General features: G+C 47.8%; 1 protein-coding gene across 1 annotated transcript; it reads left to right on the forward strand.

Annotated features, from left to right (window-relative positions):
- Positions 1 to 1202: 1202 nt before the first annotated feature.
- Positions 1203 to 14550, forward strand: LOC146175788 (iris-like). Its single transcript, XM_084581204.1, has 4 exons — positions 1203 to 1250; positions 2118 to 2181; positions 9784 to 10544; positions 14143 to 14550. The coding sequence occupies exons 1-4, from the start codon at positions 1203 to 1205 to the stop codon at positions 14548 to 14550; spliced, it is 1281 nt and encodes a 426-aa protein (XP_084437330.1).
- Positions 14551 to 14836: the final 286 nt, after the last annotated feature.

The following is a 14836-nucleotide window of genomic DNA, read 5'->3' on the forward strand; positions in this document are numbered from 1 at the left end:
TGAGATTTCGAAAATACGCTCTAAAATATTCTAGCGCCGTAAACTCTCGTGTGTTCTTTTCCCCGCTGCCTGATTTGTCGAGAAAGGCTGTTGCATTCTGATGAGATCGAATCGGGAAGAACTTTGCCGCCATTTCCTTGCGCACAAATTGGATAATGGCTACACAACAGCTGCGCTTTGTGCACTTCACCCTATTCTTTTTTGGCTCACGGCGTGTCTTTTCATGCCGTATTTTTATATTCAGCTCTTGGAACTGCCTCACAGATTGTCAGTTATTGAGAGCGAAATTGCAGCAGGCTCACAAGCCAAGAAACTATATAAAGCCCATCCAGCCTAAACTTACTCAGATGCCATTTTTAGTCGTGTGTTTGCTGTAATATCCTTCTTATTAATCACCCCTCATCAGACATTAAGCTTGAACCCTCACGGTATGTGGTTTGGTTGAAGCAAGTCTATCTGCTTGCCTGATGCTATGTTTCCTGCCTTGGTATTTTTGAGTTTGTGGATAGGATACATGAGTGGTTCAATATGACGGCTTTGTTATCTAGAAGTAGATTCTATAACTGAGGCTTTCTAGAAAAAGTGTGAACAGAAGGAGAGCGCTCTGAATCGGAATATTTCGTTCTTTTTTTATTATAAAGAAATACGGTGAGCAACACTGCCCATTCTACCCACGCTTCTTGTGTTGTAAAAAGTATGATACATCTATTTCATGCCTTCCCCTTCATGGAATGATGCCATAGTGCTATTCGCGTCGTTCAGCAGCTCGTCTGCCGGGTCCTCGCTGAAATTTCATCAATCCCGAGCGGATATCTACTCGCGTGTTCCCTACTCCCATAATTAGCGTCTGTATGTTCTCAGTGTAAAGAAAATGCTACTACACCGACACACGGTGAAGGCTTCTGGATTATTCGCCAATCAACTATCACGCGCATTTGAATCTTCAGCTGTCATCGTCGGACCCGACGTTGTGCTTTGCAACACGATCGCTTAGTGCCATCGGTCGCCGTCTCCAGTCCTTTGGACATCCTAATAAACATCTCTTCATTTGGTGAAGGTGCGCGGTGCGACCCGTACGCGATCACCGTAGAGTTCCCCTGCCATACGATACTCATTGCAACCAACTAGGTAGGCCATTAGCCTGTATCAGCCCCGTTGAGCTCCATATTATGGTCAGATGCTCTCGACAGCGAGACCCCGCCATGTTCAGCGACCAAGACGTTGAAGACTGCTTGGCCTGGTACGAGCGGGTGAGTAATCATAACAATTCAGATGGCTTCATGACGATCAACAAGGTCATCTTCTAACCGACATTCTGCTACCTTCACGACAACGTTCGCAGACGTTTTTGATCACCCCAAAAAGCGTAAAATACGCGCTGAGCAATCCTTGAGCGTGCGAGCTCAGTAGGAAAGCAAAACCTTCATTAGCTATCTTGAAGATGTCGTTAATTCGTGCAAGCGCGTCGACCCATCAATAGATGAGGCTGAAAAGATAAACTACATGAAAAAGGAATTGATGATGTACTACGCTTGCTGTTGGCAAGTAGGCCCACCACACTACAACCTGTTTCAGTGTCGACGGGTTGTGCAAGGAGTGCCTATTCACCCGTCACTCTCCCGCAACTGCCGCGTCCATTGCTGGACTGGCTGTGCGCGGTTACCTTTTGGCTGAAATCAAAAATGTCGTCCGGGACGAGGTCGCCCGGCACCTTGGCTTCCTCTGCGGCATACGCCCGTCGTGTACAGCTGAATTGCTTACCCCTAGGACCCGACAGCATCAAGCAGGAGATTGCAGGTGCACTTCCTAGTTTTGGGCAGCCGGCGCCGGTGGCACTTGATGTCGACCCTGTTCCACTGCAACCCACACCTGTCACTGCACCTTTAAGCTACGGCCCCATTGTTGTGGGGCCGCCACTCTCTGTGCTGGCGCAGATGCCTACGTGCATGCCGAAGTTACCGCCAAACAATCGCCGCAGCAGCCACTTGCATACGTGTCGACTGTGGCGCCACCGTCTGCCGCTCCACGACTCCGGTCAACGTCACCTTCCTACAATCCTTGGCGCAATTAATGGCAATGGGCATATCACCTATGCCTGCGCATTCTTGGCCACGTAGGCCGCCTGTGTCGCCGTGCTCTGCACCCTGTCCCTGAACGCACTACACCTGACTACTGTTATCGGTACGACACCTTGTGCCCACCTTCAGTGACATCACTAGAGCCCCTCCACAACTCATCAGGCCACCAGCGCATTCCGTGATGCCATTCGCCGTCCACCGTCGTCGCCAATACAGCGTCGCAGCGTGATCAACAACTGTGAAAGCTAGCAGCCCCAGTTCCTATGGCACGAAATGTGCAATTTCTTCCACAACTTCCCGCCTCTTTCTGCTGAACGTTCTCGACGTTTTGCTCACGGTGTTCATCCACTTGCTCTTGGAGATACCTGTGTTACCCTCTGCATCATTGGGGAAATGTTCTGCCAGTTGTTTCATAACGTCACCACCCCGCGTTCTGGACTCTCTTCGTCGATCCCGTTTGTCCGTCTGCTGCTTGAACAGTGCTCATCGGTATCGCCGATGTCACAGGTGTTGTTGAATTTTAGTGCGTGGCGCATGCGCACATGACCTCATTATTGGCTGGGTTTCTCTTACCCGCCACCCAGCTATTATTGACTGCGCCCGTGTTCATGTAGCATTTTCTGCGCCCGGTGATGCGGTTCTTGACGTCGCGCTGGCTTCAATGCCGCCGAACTTGTCGCGGCCGACACCAACATTCGCGCCTACTATGCTGTGATTGTTGCTGTGTGTACGACCTCTTCTTTCGACACGACACTCTCCCAGAACCTTCTTCCGTGCTCGTTTTTCACCGCCACCTTCTTGTTCGCTGTGTTCTCGTCGACATTTACATCGGTGCCGCCGAGGTTGTTTTCATAGCCTCATTCGCTTCGGTCCCATCACGTCGTGGCGAATGCCATGGCTATGTTGAATTTGTAACTCATTCTCGCCATTTGACGCTGATGCCTACTCCCCACAGAGTACTCTCGTAGTCTCCCTCACGCCGATTACCGCTCCATTCGATCTAACGTGTTCGGACATTTTTCAGTCTTCTGTGGACAGTAACCTCGAGCCGACTCACCACTAGCGACTGCTCGCTCTCCTCAACAAGTTCCGTTGTTCCTTTGACGTTTAGATGGCTTTTTTGGGCCGTGCGGCCGCTATGTCTCACCAAATCGATACCTGAAATCATGCGCTTTTTCGCTGGCGCCCAACGAGTGTCGACTTCAGAGCAACGTGTCATTACTGAGTAGGACAACGACATACTGCAACGCGGTGGAATTCAGCCTTCTTCTAGTCCGTGGCAATTCCCATGCCATTTTTGAAAAAGGCGCATGGCTTCATCAGGTTTTTCATTGACTACCGCCGTCTTAACAAAATCACCCGTAAGGACGCATATCCACTACCCCCCATTGATGACGCCATCTATTGTTTACAAGAAGCCGAGTTCCTTTTGTTCCTGAACCTGTGTTCCGGCTATTACAAAGTCAACATGGCTTTGAAAGTAGCCTTTTTCACCCTGGATGGACCGTATGAGTTTACCGTGATGCCGGTCGGCTTTTATGTGAACCCTGTTACATCGGAGCGAAGGATGGACTATGCGGCGTCAAGTGAACGCTTTCCTATGTTATTTCGACGATGTCGTCGTTTTCTCACACGATTCTCACACATAGCTCTGCTGTGCCTGGATATACGCAGCGTAAAGCGTAAAGCGCCCTCGACAGTGCGCTCTGGAAACATTCAACCTTCCGGGCCTCTCTCGGGGCCGCTCTAGGAAAGTGTCTTGTCGTGACGGTACTTCGCGCACCCCTTGTCGAACACGACCAGCATTTTATTGAATGTATTAATGTTCACCGGCGTAGCTGGCAGCTACATGGCCGAGCACTAACTCGACGTATGGCTTCCTGGCACCTCGTTTGGCAGGAGCTGCCAACTCGAGTCTCTCTTTACACATGGGAGGGTGATACCACAATCAGCCTGCCAAAATCCTTGAATTCACGTTATCCCTAGGCCACGCAGGCCCGTTCATGGCTGGTAGCTTACGCTGCCACGTCATCGCAAATGTGGAAGTGAAACCAATGAGCAAGAAGTGCCGTAATGGACGGCTTCGGATCACCACACGATAGAGGTGATCGCCTCATCACTGCTTAGTGATTAAACGTGCCCCCTAACATTCTTTTATTTCTAGTAATCTATGTTGTAGACACCTCGCATGAGGTGCTTTCACTTGATTCCTTCAACAGGCGTCCTTTAGAGACATTTTTTCGCCGCGAGCCCTCGAGAGTACCTCCATTTGTTTTTAAACTACAAAACAACTGTGCGGGTTTAAGCATAGCTTGGAAATAGTCATAGGAGCGAAAGCTGCGCTAAGCATGGTTTAGCAATGTTTCACATGGTTTGATGGTTTGATGTGTGGGGACGCTCAATCTTTGCCTCGAGAATACACACGATAGCCCATGTAAAGTCGTCTTTTCCTTCTGCTCGTTTTTCTTATTTTTGTTTAATTTTTTTTGGAGAAACGATGGCAAAGTGCCAGGTTTACTCTTTGGTTCTGGACAACCACGCTTAATTAGGTGAAGGTAACACCACGTTATTATTCCGCAATTTTAATTATGCCAAATATAAACGGCGCCTCCCAATCGGTAGGGCAGTCAGATTCGGCCTCAAGCCTTCGATTCACAGCCCAACATCTAATACCTGCACCGGTACTTCCATAGCTCTGCGAAGCTCCGAGCTACTTTCGTGCTTATATCTGGCGAACGGCGAGGCACGTCGCTGTATCGGTGCAAACGCAATGAGAAGGGAACGCGCGGCGGTGAGTTAGCTGAGAGTAACGTGGTTAAGGCCTCTCTGCATGCCCACTTCTTAGGCGAACACGAAACGCGCTTGCCCGCCAACGCCTATACGCTGGAGCAGGTCTAGTCGTGCGCCAGACGCGACGTGAGCCCAGGCAGGGGAGCGGCGCACACATCTGTACATGACAGGTATTGGATCCCGCATGCGCGTCTCAAGCAGAGGTCCCAAATGAAAAAGTAGGACCTTGCGCCTTTCCCCCTGCTTTTCTGTTCACTGCTAAAAGTATTTTCTACTATCCCCTAGTTTTCCGTCTATAGGTTAGAGGGCGAGCGAAGCAGAATGATGCTCATAGATGTGCATGTCTCCTTTAGACACCCAGCGGGAGATGGTGCTTGACGATCAGGCGCCCATGTGCGACTTGAATGTGTTCATGGAGTGGGGCCTTTAGGCACACCTGTCGAGCGAGCGAGTGACGCGGTTAGGCGCAGGATTTCAGAATCACTAACCTGGAACGACGTGACCTTGAGCCCTGCATGTGAGAAGTTTTGCTGTGAATGAACGGCAGCTATGTCCTTATAAAGCACAATTCCCCTCTCATGCCGGCACAAGCATACATGAAAGCCACCTTACCATGGCCTATCGCACGCTCCTGGATGGGCTCGTAGATCTAAGATCGCTGTAGGCTCTGCTGCCGTCACTATGCTTACCGAAATATTTCCCCAGCTTACATTAGGTGGAGTGTTGGGTCCTTTGATCTGACACTGGAGTCCGTACGCGCACATTACCAATAGTAGCTGGCGCCAAAGAACGGGTAGAACTGTGTCTTCGGACACCTCTCACATGGTGTAGGCCTGCCCCTCCAATCAGGCTATTTCCTGAACCCCCGATATTTCCGGAGCCATACACTACTGCGCCTTTCGTAGCCTGAGTCCCTTTGGGACGTTAAACGAAATCACCGAACCAAACTAACTCCTAACCCAACCCGGGAGGAGTGGGAGGTGATCACGCTCGGCTGCCACGACTTACAGGCCTAAGAGGCCGTAGTCGGGCGCGTCCGGACGGCGGCCACCGCCACCTTGGTTCCATATCAAGGCACCTCCACCTAGTGCTTGTACAGACCGGTCACTTACAGGCTGGTTCAAACACAACTCCTGTGCCTTTTACCGTCTAGTATGTCTCCAACGCCACTACTTCCTGCGATGCGTGAAGACATCGCCATCACCAAATAAAGCATACAAGCGGGATAAGCCGCCATTTGGGCCGGCTCTTTCCGGCAGCAAGACCTATGCCATCTTTATATGCCCCGATGACAATGGTAGTGAGGATACGCTCAGATGTGGCGAGCCGTTGAGTGCTTGCAACAAATGGGACGCGGCGACCAATCTGATCAACGTGATTTTCAGTTTCACCGGCGTGGCAAAAAGAGTCTTATCGGGACCATAAGGCGAACATTACGCCATGGTTCCCGTTCAAAAGCAACTTACCTGAAATCTTAGCGGCTGTACGGCTATCAGACAACTACGTTCCCAACACCGCTTGCGTGTGCAGTCTAAGTAGGGCGGCGAGAACTTTAGAAATCACATCGAGAATGTCACCGATATTCGCAAGAAAGTAAACGCACAGCTTGACAGCCCGATAGAGTCAAGCGCATTCCAAAGAGCTTCGATAAGGACGCATTTGACATGTTTTGAGTGCAAGACCTTCTACCCATCGTAGAAGTAGTTCGAAGTTTATTCACCAATTTGTCAGCGTAAGTTATTCTATATTAGGTTCGACGAACTATACAAGCTGAGAGTTCTGACTCGCGAAAGCAAAATCAACGTCGAGTCACTTGTTAGACTGACTGATGCAGGCGACCTGTCTTCGCTCCTATCGCAGATAACGAGAAGTTGCTCTGCAGCTCTCTGTTCTTTCCAGCCATCGAGCGCCTTCACCATACTTGGCTGTCGATCTGCACCAGATTACTGAACAACAAGGTGCTGATGCATTTCCTCTAGCCGCTCATCACACACATTTCGCGACCCTTACACATATGCCGACGTTCTAGCTAGACCAGCTGCTATGCTCCGCCTTGACCAGACTGCCTACCTGCAGCAGCTCGAAATGCGTTCAGAAATTTAAAATCAGGTCTGTATCTGCAGCCTCAGCACATGGCGTTTGTTTTTTTAGTAGACCGTTGCATACATGCTTGAGAAGGAATAGAATTTGCTGCTTCTCTTCTATTGTTGTCAGCTCACCTTCTCTTCGTTGTCGGATGCGCTTGTGCATAGTTCTGTATTTCAATGCCTTTGCCGTCACAGCTGCTTAAGATGAGCACGGGAGACTGACGAAATGAGAGGTATGAAGCGCACTGAGCAAAGCGACTGCTTTGTGAGTTATACGTCATGGTAGAAGACTGTACCCCACTGCCGGAGTACACACTATACGAACTAACGATTTCATGGTCACATATGCTCGCAATTACATGAGCGGCAATAATTTTTCCACCACGTTCCGAAAACTCCCAGCTTCCGGCAAACTCTGAAAGAACCCGAATCTACGGCCGAATCTACGGCCGAATCTACGGCCGCAGATTCGGCTCTGTCGGCCGAATCTGCGGCCGACAGAGCCGTATGCGCTCGCGCGTAAAACAGACACACACACACACACACACACACACACACACACACACACACACACACACACACACACACACACACACACACACACACACACACACACACACACACACACACACACACACACACACACACACACACACACACACACACACACACACACACACACACACACACACACACACACACACACACACACACACACACACACACACACACACACACACACACACACACACACACACACACACACACACACACACACACACACACACACACACACACACACACACACACACACACACACACACACACACACACACACACACACACACACACACACACACACACACACACACACACACACACACACACACACACACACACACACACACACACACACACACACACACACACACACACACACACACACACACACACACACACACACACACACACACACACACACACACACACATGCACACAGACACACACGCACACACAGACACACACGTAAACACGAGTGAACACCCGCACAGGAACTTTGTTTTCTTTCAAGAATGCTTTAGAACATAAATAATCCACGTAAAATAGGAATTTTGTTTTATTTGCGTTGCATAATTACAGTTTGGAGTTTCATATCTTCTATCAAACGTTGATATTGCGATCCTAGCTACGCGGAGACTCTGCGAGAAGCTGCATCCTTTTGCTGATTATTATATGTTTTCACCGACACCACCACATAAAAAAAATTTCAGTTCGTAGAGACGTCTAAGAATATCCCCATCTTTCAATTTTCGCTGTTCTGTTATCATCCAGAACACGCGCAATTCTCTCTACACTCGGATACACCTGTCGCATCAATATCTAGCTCGCTGCTTACCTTAGCTAATTCCTTTCCGATCAGGTCTCCTGGATTTGTAAATATTCTAGAAAACGCTGAATGAACCAGCGCTTGGTTGATAATCCCGATTGAGAAAGATACAGGAAAAAATACACAAAACAGGAGTTATGTGCGCACTGTTTATGCCTTGCTACTCTAAAAATGTCCTTAACCAGCAGTCTTTATTCATCAGTGGTGGCGGTGGCTCAGCGACGCATTGTGTAGTACCTATAGTTTATCTTTCTAACTCAGAGAATTCTCATTGAAAGACACATGGGCGCTCTTCAGCGCACAGACATTGTTGCGCGGCACTATAGCACAGCCTCCTCCGAGCTCAAAAGCGTCACGCGCTCTCTGACGCTGGGCTCGCTGAAGTGCAGGTTGTCGGGCCGGATGCCAGTGACAATTTCGTTGTCACACTAGAGAACGGGATTCATGACAGGTGCACAGGAAGTGAGGGTTGTACCTTTCAATTTCCGTTGTTACTAGACCACGTCGGTCGCCGGCTGTAAGCAATAACGATGTCCGCATCTGTACCATGGTTCGTGTCATATTTAGCCAGTGCGTCGCTGGCGAAAACCGGGTTTGAACAAGAGCAAAGGAAAAAAAAGCTTTACAAGCTGCAATCTAAATATCTCAGCTGTAGGTGCATTGCTTACTACCTGGCAAGCGACATCAAACGCAGGAAAGGCTGAACTATCGGATTTTTATGACGTAAAAATTTTATTGAACTCTCTACACTGTTGCACTAACTGGGGAGGCAGAGGACAAGTTGGCAATATATCTAGCGCTCCTGATTGACACAAGTGATGCACACTTTATAGGAGCCTTCACTTGGAAACAACCAGAATAAGGTTCGATTCTTTGACATTTCCATGCCCGTTATTCAAATGAGAGTTTGACAGATGTGGGCCTCGTTGTAATGAGGCAGTGCAACTTAAATGACATGAAAGGGAGTCCTTACTATGACAGATATTGCTTCTATATGTCTCTTACGCTATACCAACCTCACTCCGAACGTTGGCACTTTTATTACATGATTATTATTTTTTTTTTCGTTTCAGACCCAGTCCAATCATGGATGAACCAATGTTCGGATACCACCTGTTCAATATTTCTCTGGAAATGTATGCACATATTGTAAGGAACTCTGCTGGCGAAAACATCGTCTATTCACCCTTCAGCCTCATTACCGCGCTCACAATGGTCCTCGCGGGAGCGCGTGGCAACACCGCTACTGAACTCTGCAAAGCTATGCATATCGAGAACAAAGAAGTCCTTATACAACGCTTATCCAATGTTAGCAGCGGCCTCTCAACGAGTCACGTCATCTTCAATATAGCGAACAGAATGTACAGTTCGTGTCCTTTTCCTATTCGGAACGACTACGTAGCACTTCTGGATAAATTATTCAAATGTCCCGTTCAATCAGTCAACTTCAAGGACTACGCCGAGGATATCCGACAAAATGCCAACGAGTGGGTATCGAACAATACAGGGCATAAAATTAATAATCTTATAGGGTCTGGTATTGTCAATGGCCAAACTTTGTTCATTTTGCTGAATGCCATTTATTTCAAGGCTAACTGGGAAATGATGTTCGATCCGAACCGAACGAATTCGGAGGACTTCCGTCTCAACTCTGGGAATTCTGTGAAGGTTAACATGATGCACGAAACGACGCTTTTGAAAGTTGTCCGTTCCGACGAACTGAAGTGCTGGGCACTGGAAAAGCCTTACAGTGGAAAACATTACTCCATGGTTATCCTTCTGCCAAATGAAATTGATGGCTTGTCCTTCTTGCAACAACGGCTGACAGAAACAAACCTACGCTCGCTCCTGGAAAGCCTCGACACACCTAAGAATGTGACGCTGTCCCTTCCCATGTTCAAGGTCGGGAGCAAAATGTACTTTGTAGAAACTCTTAAGGCTCTGGGTGTTCATGATCTTTTCAGTCCAGGACACGCGGACCTGTCGGGAATATTTGAGAATACGAGTGCGGTAGTGGGACACATTATTCACGAAGCGGTAGTTGAAGTCGACGAAAATGGCACAGAGGCCGCTGCTGCCACTGCAATAGTCGGGCGCATAGGTAGCCGCCCTGACAAGGAACATATCACGTTCGTGGTGGATCACCCTTTCATGTTCATCATCAAGAGTAATGATCATAATTTGATATTATTTATGGGATCGGTACGTAATCCGGCTTAAGATTGGTGAAGCATCGAATAGCGGCATTGGAATCAAACCCCACTCATCAAGTTGTGTTTGTATCTTGCAACGCTGGAGCAGAACGCCAGCCGATTACTTTCAAACGGTTCGTGAGATATTGGTATAATAAAGATATCAAGAGGTTGAAAGCTGAAAGCAGTATAAGTGTCTGAAATCATGTGACTCTTCAGTCAACCTCGGAGGTTTAGAAACGCACCGACAATTATCATGCCACGTGAAACTTAAGGTTTACCTACATATTATAACCAAATTCGAAACATGATGCTTTTTTTCTTTTTCAAAGCAAAGCACGCTTTACAAGATTTCTGCCTGTACCCATTGCAACAAAAACGTGGAGTAATGCATTAATAACTTGCTGCGGGCTAGTCGCTGATTCTTCGTAGAAGGTGGCAGCGCGAAAGAACGAGGACGAAAGAGAAGACACACGGACCACACGACAGGCGGCGCTGAACAATCATATGAAATTTTATTGACAGAAGGCCTCATTTTATACAAACAAAAGCATCCCCTGCGTAGTCATAAAGTCGAAGCATGAAAGCGTATCCATCACTGCAAAACAGCCATTACTAATACCACCGAAGGCGAGATAGAATCAGCCCGAGAACCAGCTCGTGGGCGGCGTCCAAAAGCTGATAATAGAGGTGCCTCATAAAAAATATATGTCATAGCAAAAAGTAGAGTTAGAGTATCGAAGTAAACGCCAAGGTATACAGAATAAAACCCCAAGCAAACCTTCATTTAGGTCATTCCATGCGAAACATCACAGGCTCCAAAAGCGACTATCTACAATTGTTTTGGAAGAAAAATAATTCGTTATGGTCGCTATTGTGCGAACGAGGAAGTTTGGGTCATATAAGGGCTATTGAAGTTTCTGCGAAGAATCAAAAGATGATCTTGAGAATTTAAATGATTCGAGAGGCAAGATATAATGAGAGATATTATTTGAAAATATTTTACTTTTGTTGTTCTCTCATGTTGACTCATGAATGCTGGGATAAAAGAATTTTTTTGCTTTTTTTGCATTTTCTCAGGTCACTCAGTATGCAAAAAATATGGCGTTTTAAAAATATTTTTACATTAACCTTTTAAATTGAAACCCGCCGCCTCCTTGACCCATCCCAGTCAAAGACAGTCAACAGAAACGCTATAGACCAGATCATCCATGCATATCTCGGAAGCGGGGAACAATCGATATCGCGCTAAATGATAAATATCTAAACCCTCGCAAAGATGGAGATTTGTACCCGCTCTACACGGGACGCGAAAACCTAACTCTTGACGAGCCTTTCACCGACGCAGAGTTATGGGCCGCACGGTCTCAACTCGAGATGAAATCTGCGCCTGGACCAGATAAAATCAATAATAAGATGCTGCGGAACCTAGATCTAAAGTCGGTCGCAACAGTCACAGATCACCTGAGTGAGTTCTGGGGGAGTGGTAGTATACCCCAATCCTGGAAGCACGCCAAAATAATTTTTATTCAAAAGATAAACCTCGAAAACCTAAGGCCAATCTCGCTTACCTCATGCTTAGGTAAGCTAATGGAGCATGTTGTGCTTACCAGACTGCAAGACTATGCCGAAGAATACTCGCTTCTACCACACACCACGGTGGCTTTCAGAAAGAAACTTTCTACGCTAGATGCCGTGCTTCTAGTGTCACATGACATCATTAGGAGATCTAACATGGTAAATACGCAGGCCATCCTGGCTATCGACCTAAAGAAAGCATTTGACAATGTCTCCCATTATGCTATACTAGAACATCTAAACGATATTAACCCTAGGCGAAAGGCTTACGACTGCATCAAGGCCACGGTGCAAGATATATAGACGGGGACAAAGCGGACCGCGCCGGTTCCAGATAAAGTCCCCTATTCGCCTGAGCCGTACCAGATGGCTGTTCGCGAGCGCGGGCTGTGACGTAGTGGGAGGAAATGCTTTTCTATTGTGAATACACGCTTTTTGAGTGCCATTTTCTCCTACATTGTGGCCGATTATAAAAAAAAAAATATTTTTGTCGCGCTGTTTTTGTCTAGGTACATTATTAGGCGCAGTTATGGGAATCTGGCGCTTCATGAATGCTTAAATAAAAGCGCAGAAGGTGAAGAATCTTTCACGCGGAATTTAAACCTGTTGCACGAATAAGCGGCCGCGCTTTGATAACAAAGCCTTAACTGTCATTCGTTTTATTTGTTCTTTGACTTTGCATCTCTGATTCGCCCAACAGTTTGCCCGTTCATCTTTTCGCCCTCTTGACGCGCACTCATTTGATCCTTAGTTTGCTACTTACTTTATTCCTTCCTTAAATTAGAGGTCCTCTAACTTGGGTCTGCTAGCGCCTACTGACCCCCCCCCCCCCCCCCCCCCACTCGCTTCCTCTATACCGTTACTTCTCTTAGCTTTTTTTCCTTTCTCTCTCTTATCCTCAGGGTACAGGGTACAGTAGAGAGGGGAAGAGAATTCTACAACAATGAAAAAAGAACACTAACTATAATTTATTCAATACAGATCTATAGAGGTAAAATTATGTTAACAGCTTTTTTGAATCTACATTCGATGTTGACGAACAGTAATATGATGTGGTGTGCAAAAGCAGCGTATAAATCATATGATGAACACAAATATATTACTCTATGTTGTGTGGAACTTTTTGAGTTGCATGAGATGAATGATGCTAGTTAATATTTCATTGAGTAGGTAATTGATTACTTATTTATTTGATTAGGCAATATTTGGTTTTGTTTATTTACCTAATTATTCAATATTCATAAATAATTATTTAATTTTTTTGACATTATTTAGCAATTGATCATTGGCATATGGCCATATAAGGCACGCATTCACGCATACTGTGGTGGTGCTCTGTAAATGGTCGAGACCTTATGACGTCATCCAACCTCGGCCAATCAGAGCCGCCGCAAAAGCGGGGCACATTTTGTCCACGACAACATAAGCCATTAAAGGCTTTCGCCTTAAAAAGTGCACTCATGTGTTCGTGTCCTTCGAAATGGTGGTGCATCCGGCGGAGTGGTCTATCTGGGCGTCGGTAGAGTCGGCGTTTCTTGGTGCGTCCCGAATCGACGAGTCGAGTCAACGGCCACTCTACAGCAGGTCTCTACGCTGCAGCCCGGATCCGATAGCTACGCGTATCATACGCGTACTTCAAAGGGCCGGAGCAGCGTCTGGTAGAGACGCGGTCCACTTGCATTCGACTATTTGGCTGATGACCACTCCGCTTGGTGGCGCTATCCACACGCCATGGCTTATTCACGGGCTCCGTTCTTTCAGCCCTTACCACTTAACGACAGACTCCGTCTGCTACGAGACTCGCAATAAGCGATGCCTAACGTTCCAAGGAACCTGGTGATACCATTTTTACCAAGGTCAGGCCTTCGATCATATAGCCAGGACTTCTAAGAGGACTGAAGCGGCGCCACGCCACTCTAAGCCTACAGGAGCGCATACTGCCGGCATGCCTGACCGCATACTGCATCAGCCGCAGGCGGCTGCTGCATCCGCCGCATCACCGCCGATCAACCCTCGTCTATACATCGCAGACGCGCACCCCCGAGCCCGCGTCTCAAGTTTCTCTGCCGTCACCGCCTCACGGCCCGCCCGCTGCGTCGTCTGCTTTAGACTCGCCTCCTCTCTATGAAGTGACGGCAGGCGCCTCTTCTGACCCGCTGGATATCAGGGCTGCTGCACTCCACCCGACCATGGACTTCACTCTATTCCCGGAAGACGGCTGGGAAATGGTCGGTGCCCCTCACAAGGCTGCGAAACCTATCATATCTCGCCTGGACGTAATATCGGTCGGGCTCCAGCTCCAGCCTGGCACCCTTTCCCCCCGCACCCAACCCTACGAACTGCTTAAAACTATAATCAATGCTGCCAACCTCTCTGAATGCTCCAGTAACATCCTCACCTTCGAGACCAAGCCAATGCTGAACCTGGTCTTTCTGTAAACGCACTCTGACCTCATCGCCAGCCTTGTATTGCATATCACCCACATCAACCCCTCAAGGTAAGCTCGTAAAAATCCGTCCCTACCTTGTCAAAGCTTCTTTTTCCTGTCTCGGTGTCATTCATGGTGTTGAACGCGGTCTTTTGACCGCCGATCTGACGAGGGACCTAGGGACTTACACAGCCGATATCATAACCGCGCGCATGATGGGGTCCACCGAAACAGTACTAATTGCACTTGCTAGTGCTGTCATCTCCCGCATTGTTTACTTTCGTCGAGCAGCATTT

This window comes from Amblyomma maculatum, chromosome 10 (genome assembly GCF_055883805.1).
Source record: "Amblyomma maculatum isolate TAMU_Amacu chromosome 10, ASM5588380v1, whole genome shotgun sequence".
Taxonomy (NCBI): Eukaryota; Metazoa; Arthropoda; class Arachnida; order Ixodida; family Ixodidae; genus Amblyomma; species Amblyomma maculatum.

What these genes read in the sequence shown, in the direction of transcription:
- LOC146175788 (XM_084581204.1), top strand. Translation starts at nt 1,203, where the DNA reads ATGTTCAGCGACCAAGACGTTGAAGACTGCTTGGCCTGGTACGAGCGG. An exon ending in GCTTGGCCTGGTACGAGCGG is followed by an intron (nt 1,251 to 2,117) that starts GTGAGTAATCAT and finishes TTGGCCACGTAG; the next exon opens with GCCGCCTGTGTCGCCGTGCT. An exon ending in ACACCTGACTACTGTTATCG is followed by an intron (nt 2,182 to 9,783) that starts GTACGACACCTT and finishes CCGTTCAATCAG; the next exon opens with TCAACTTCAAGGACTACGCC.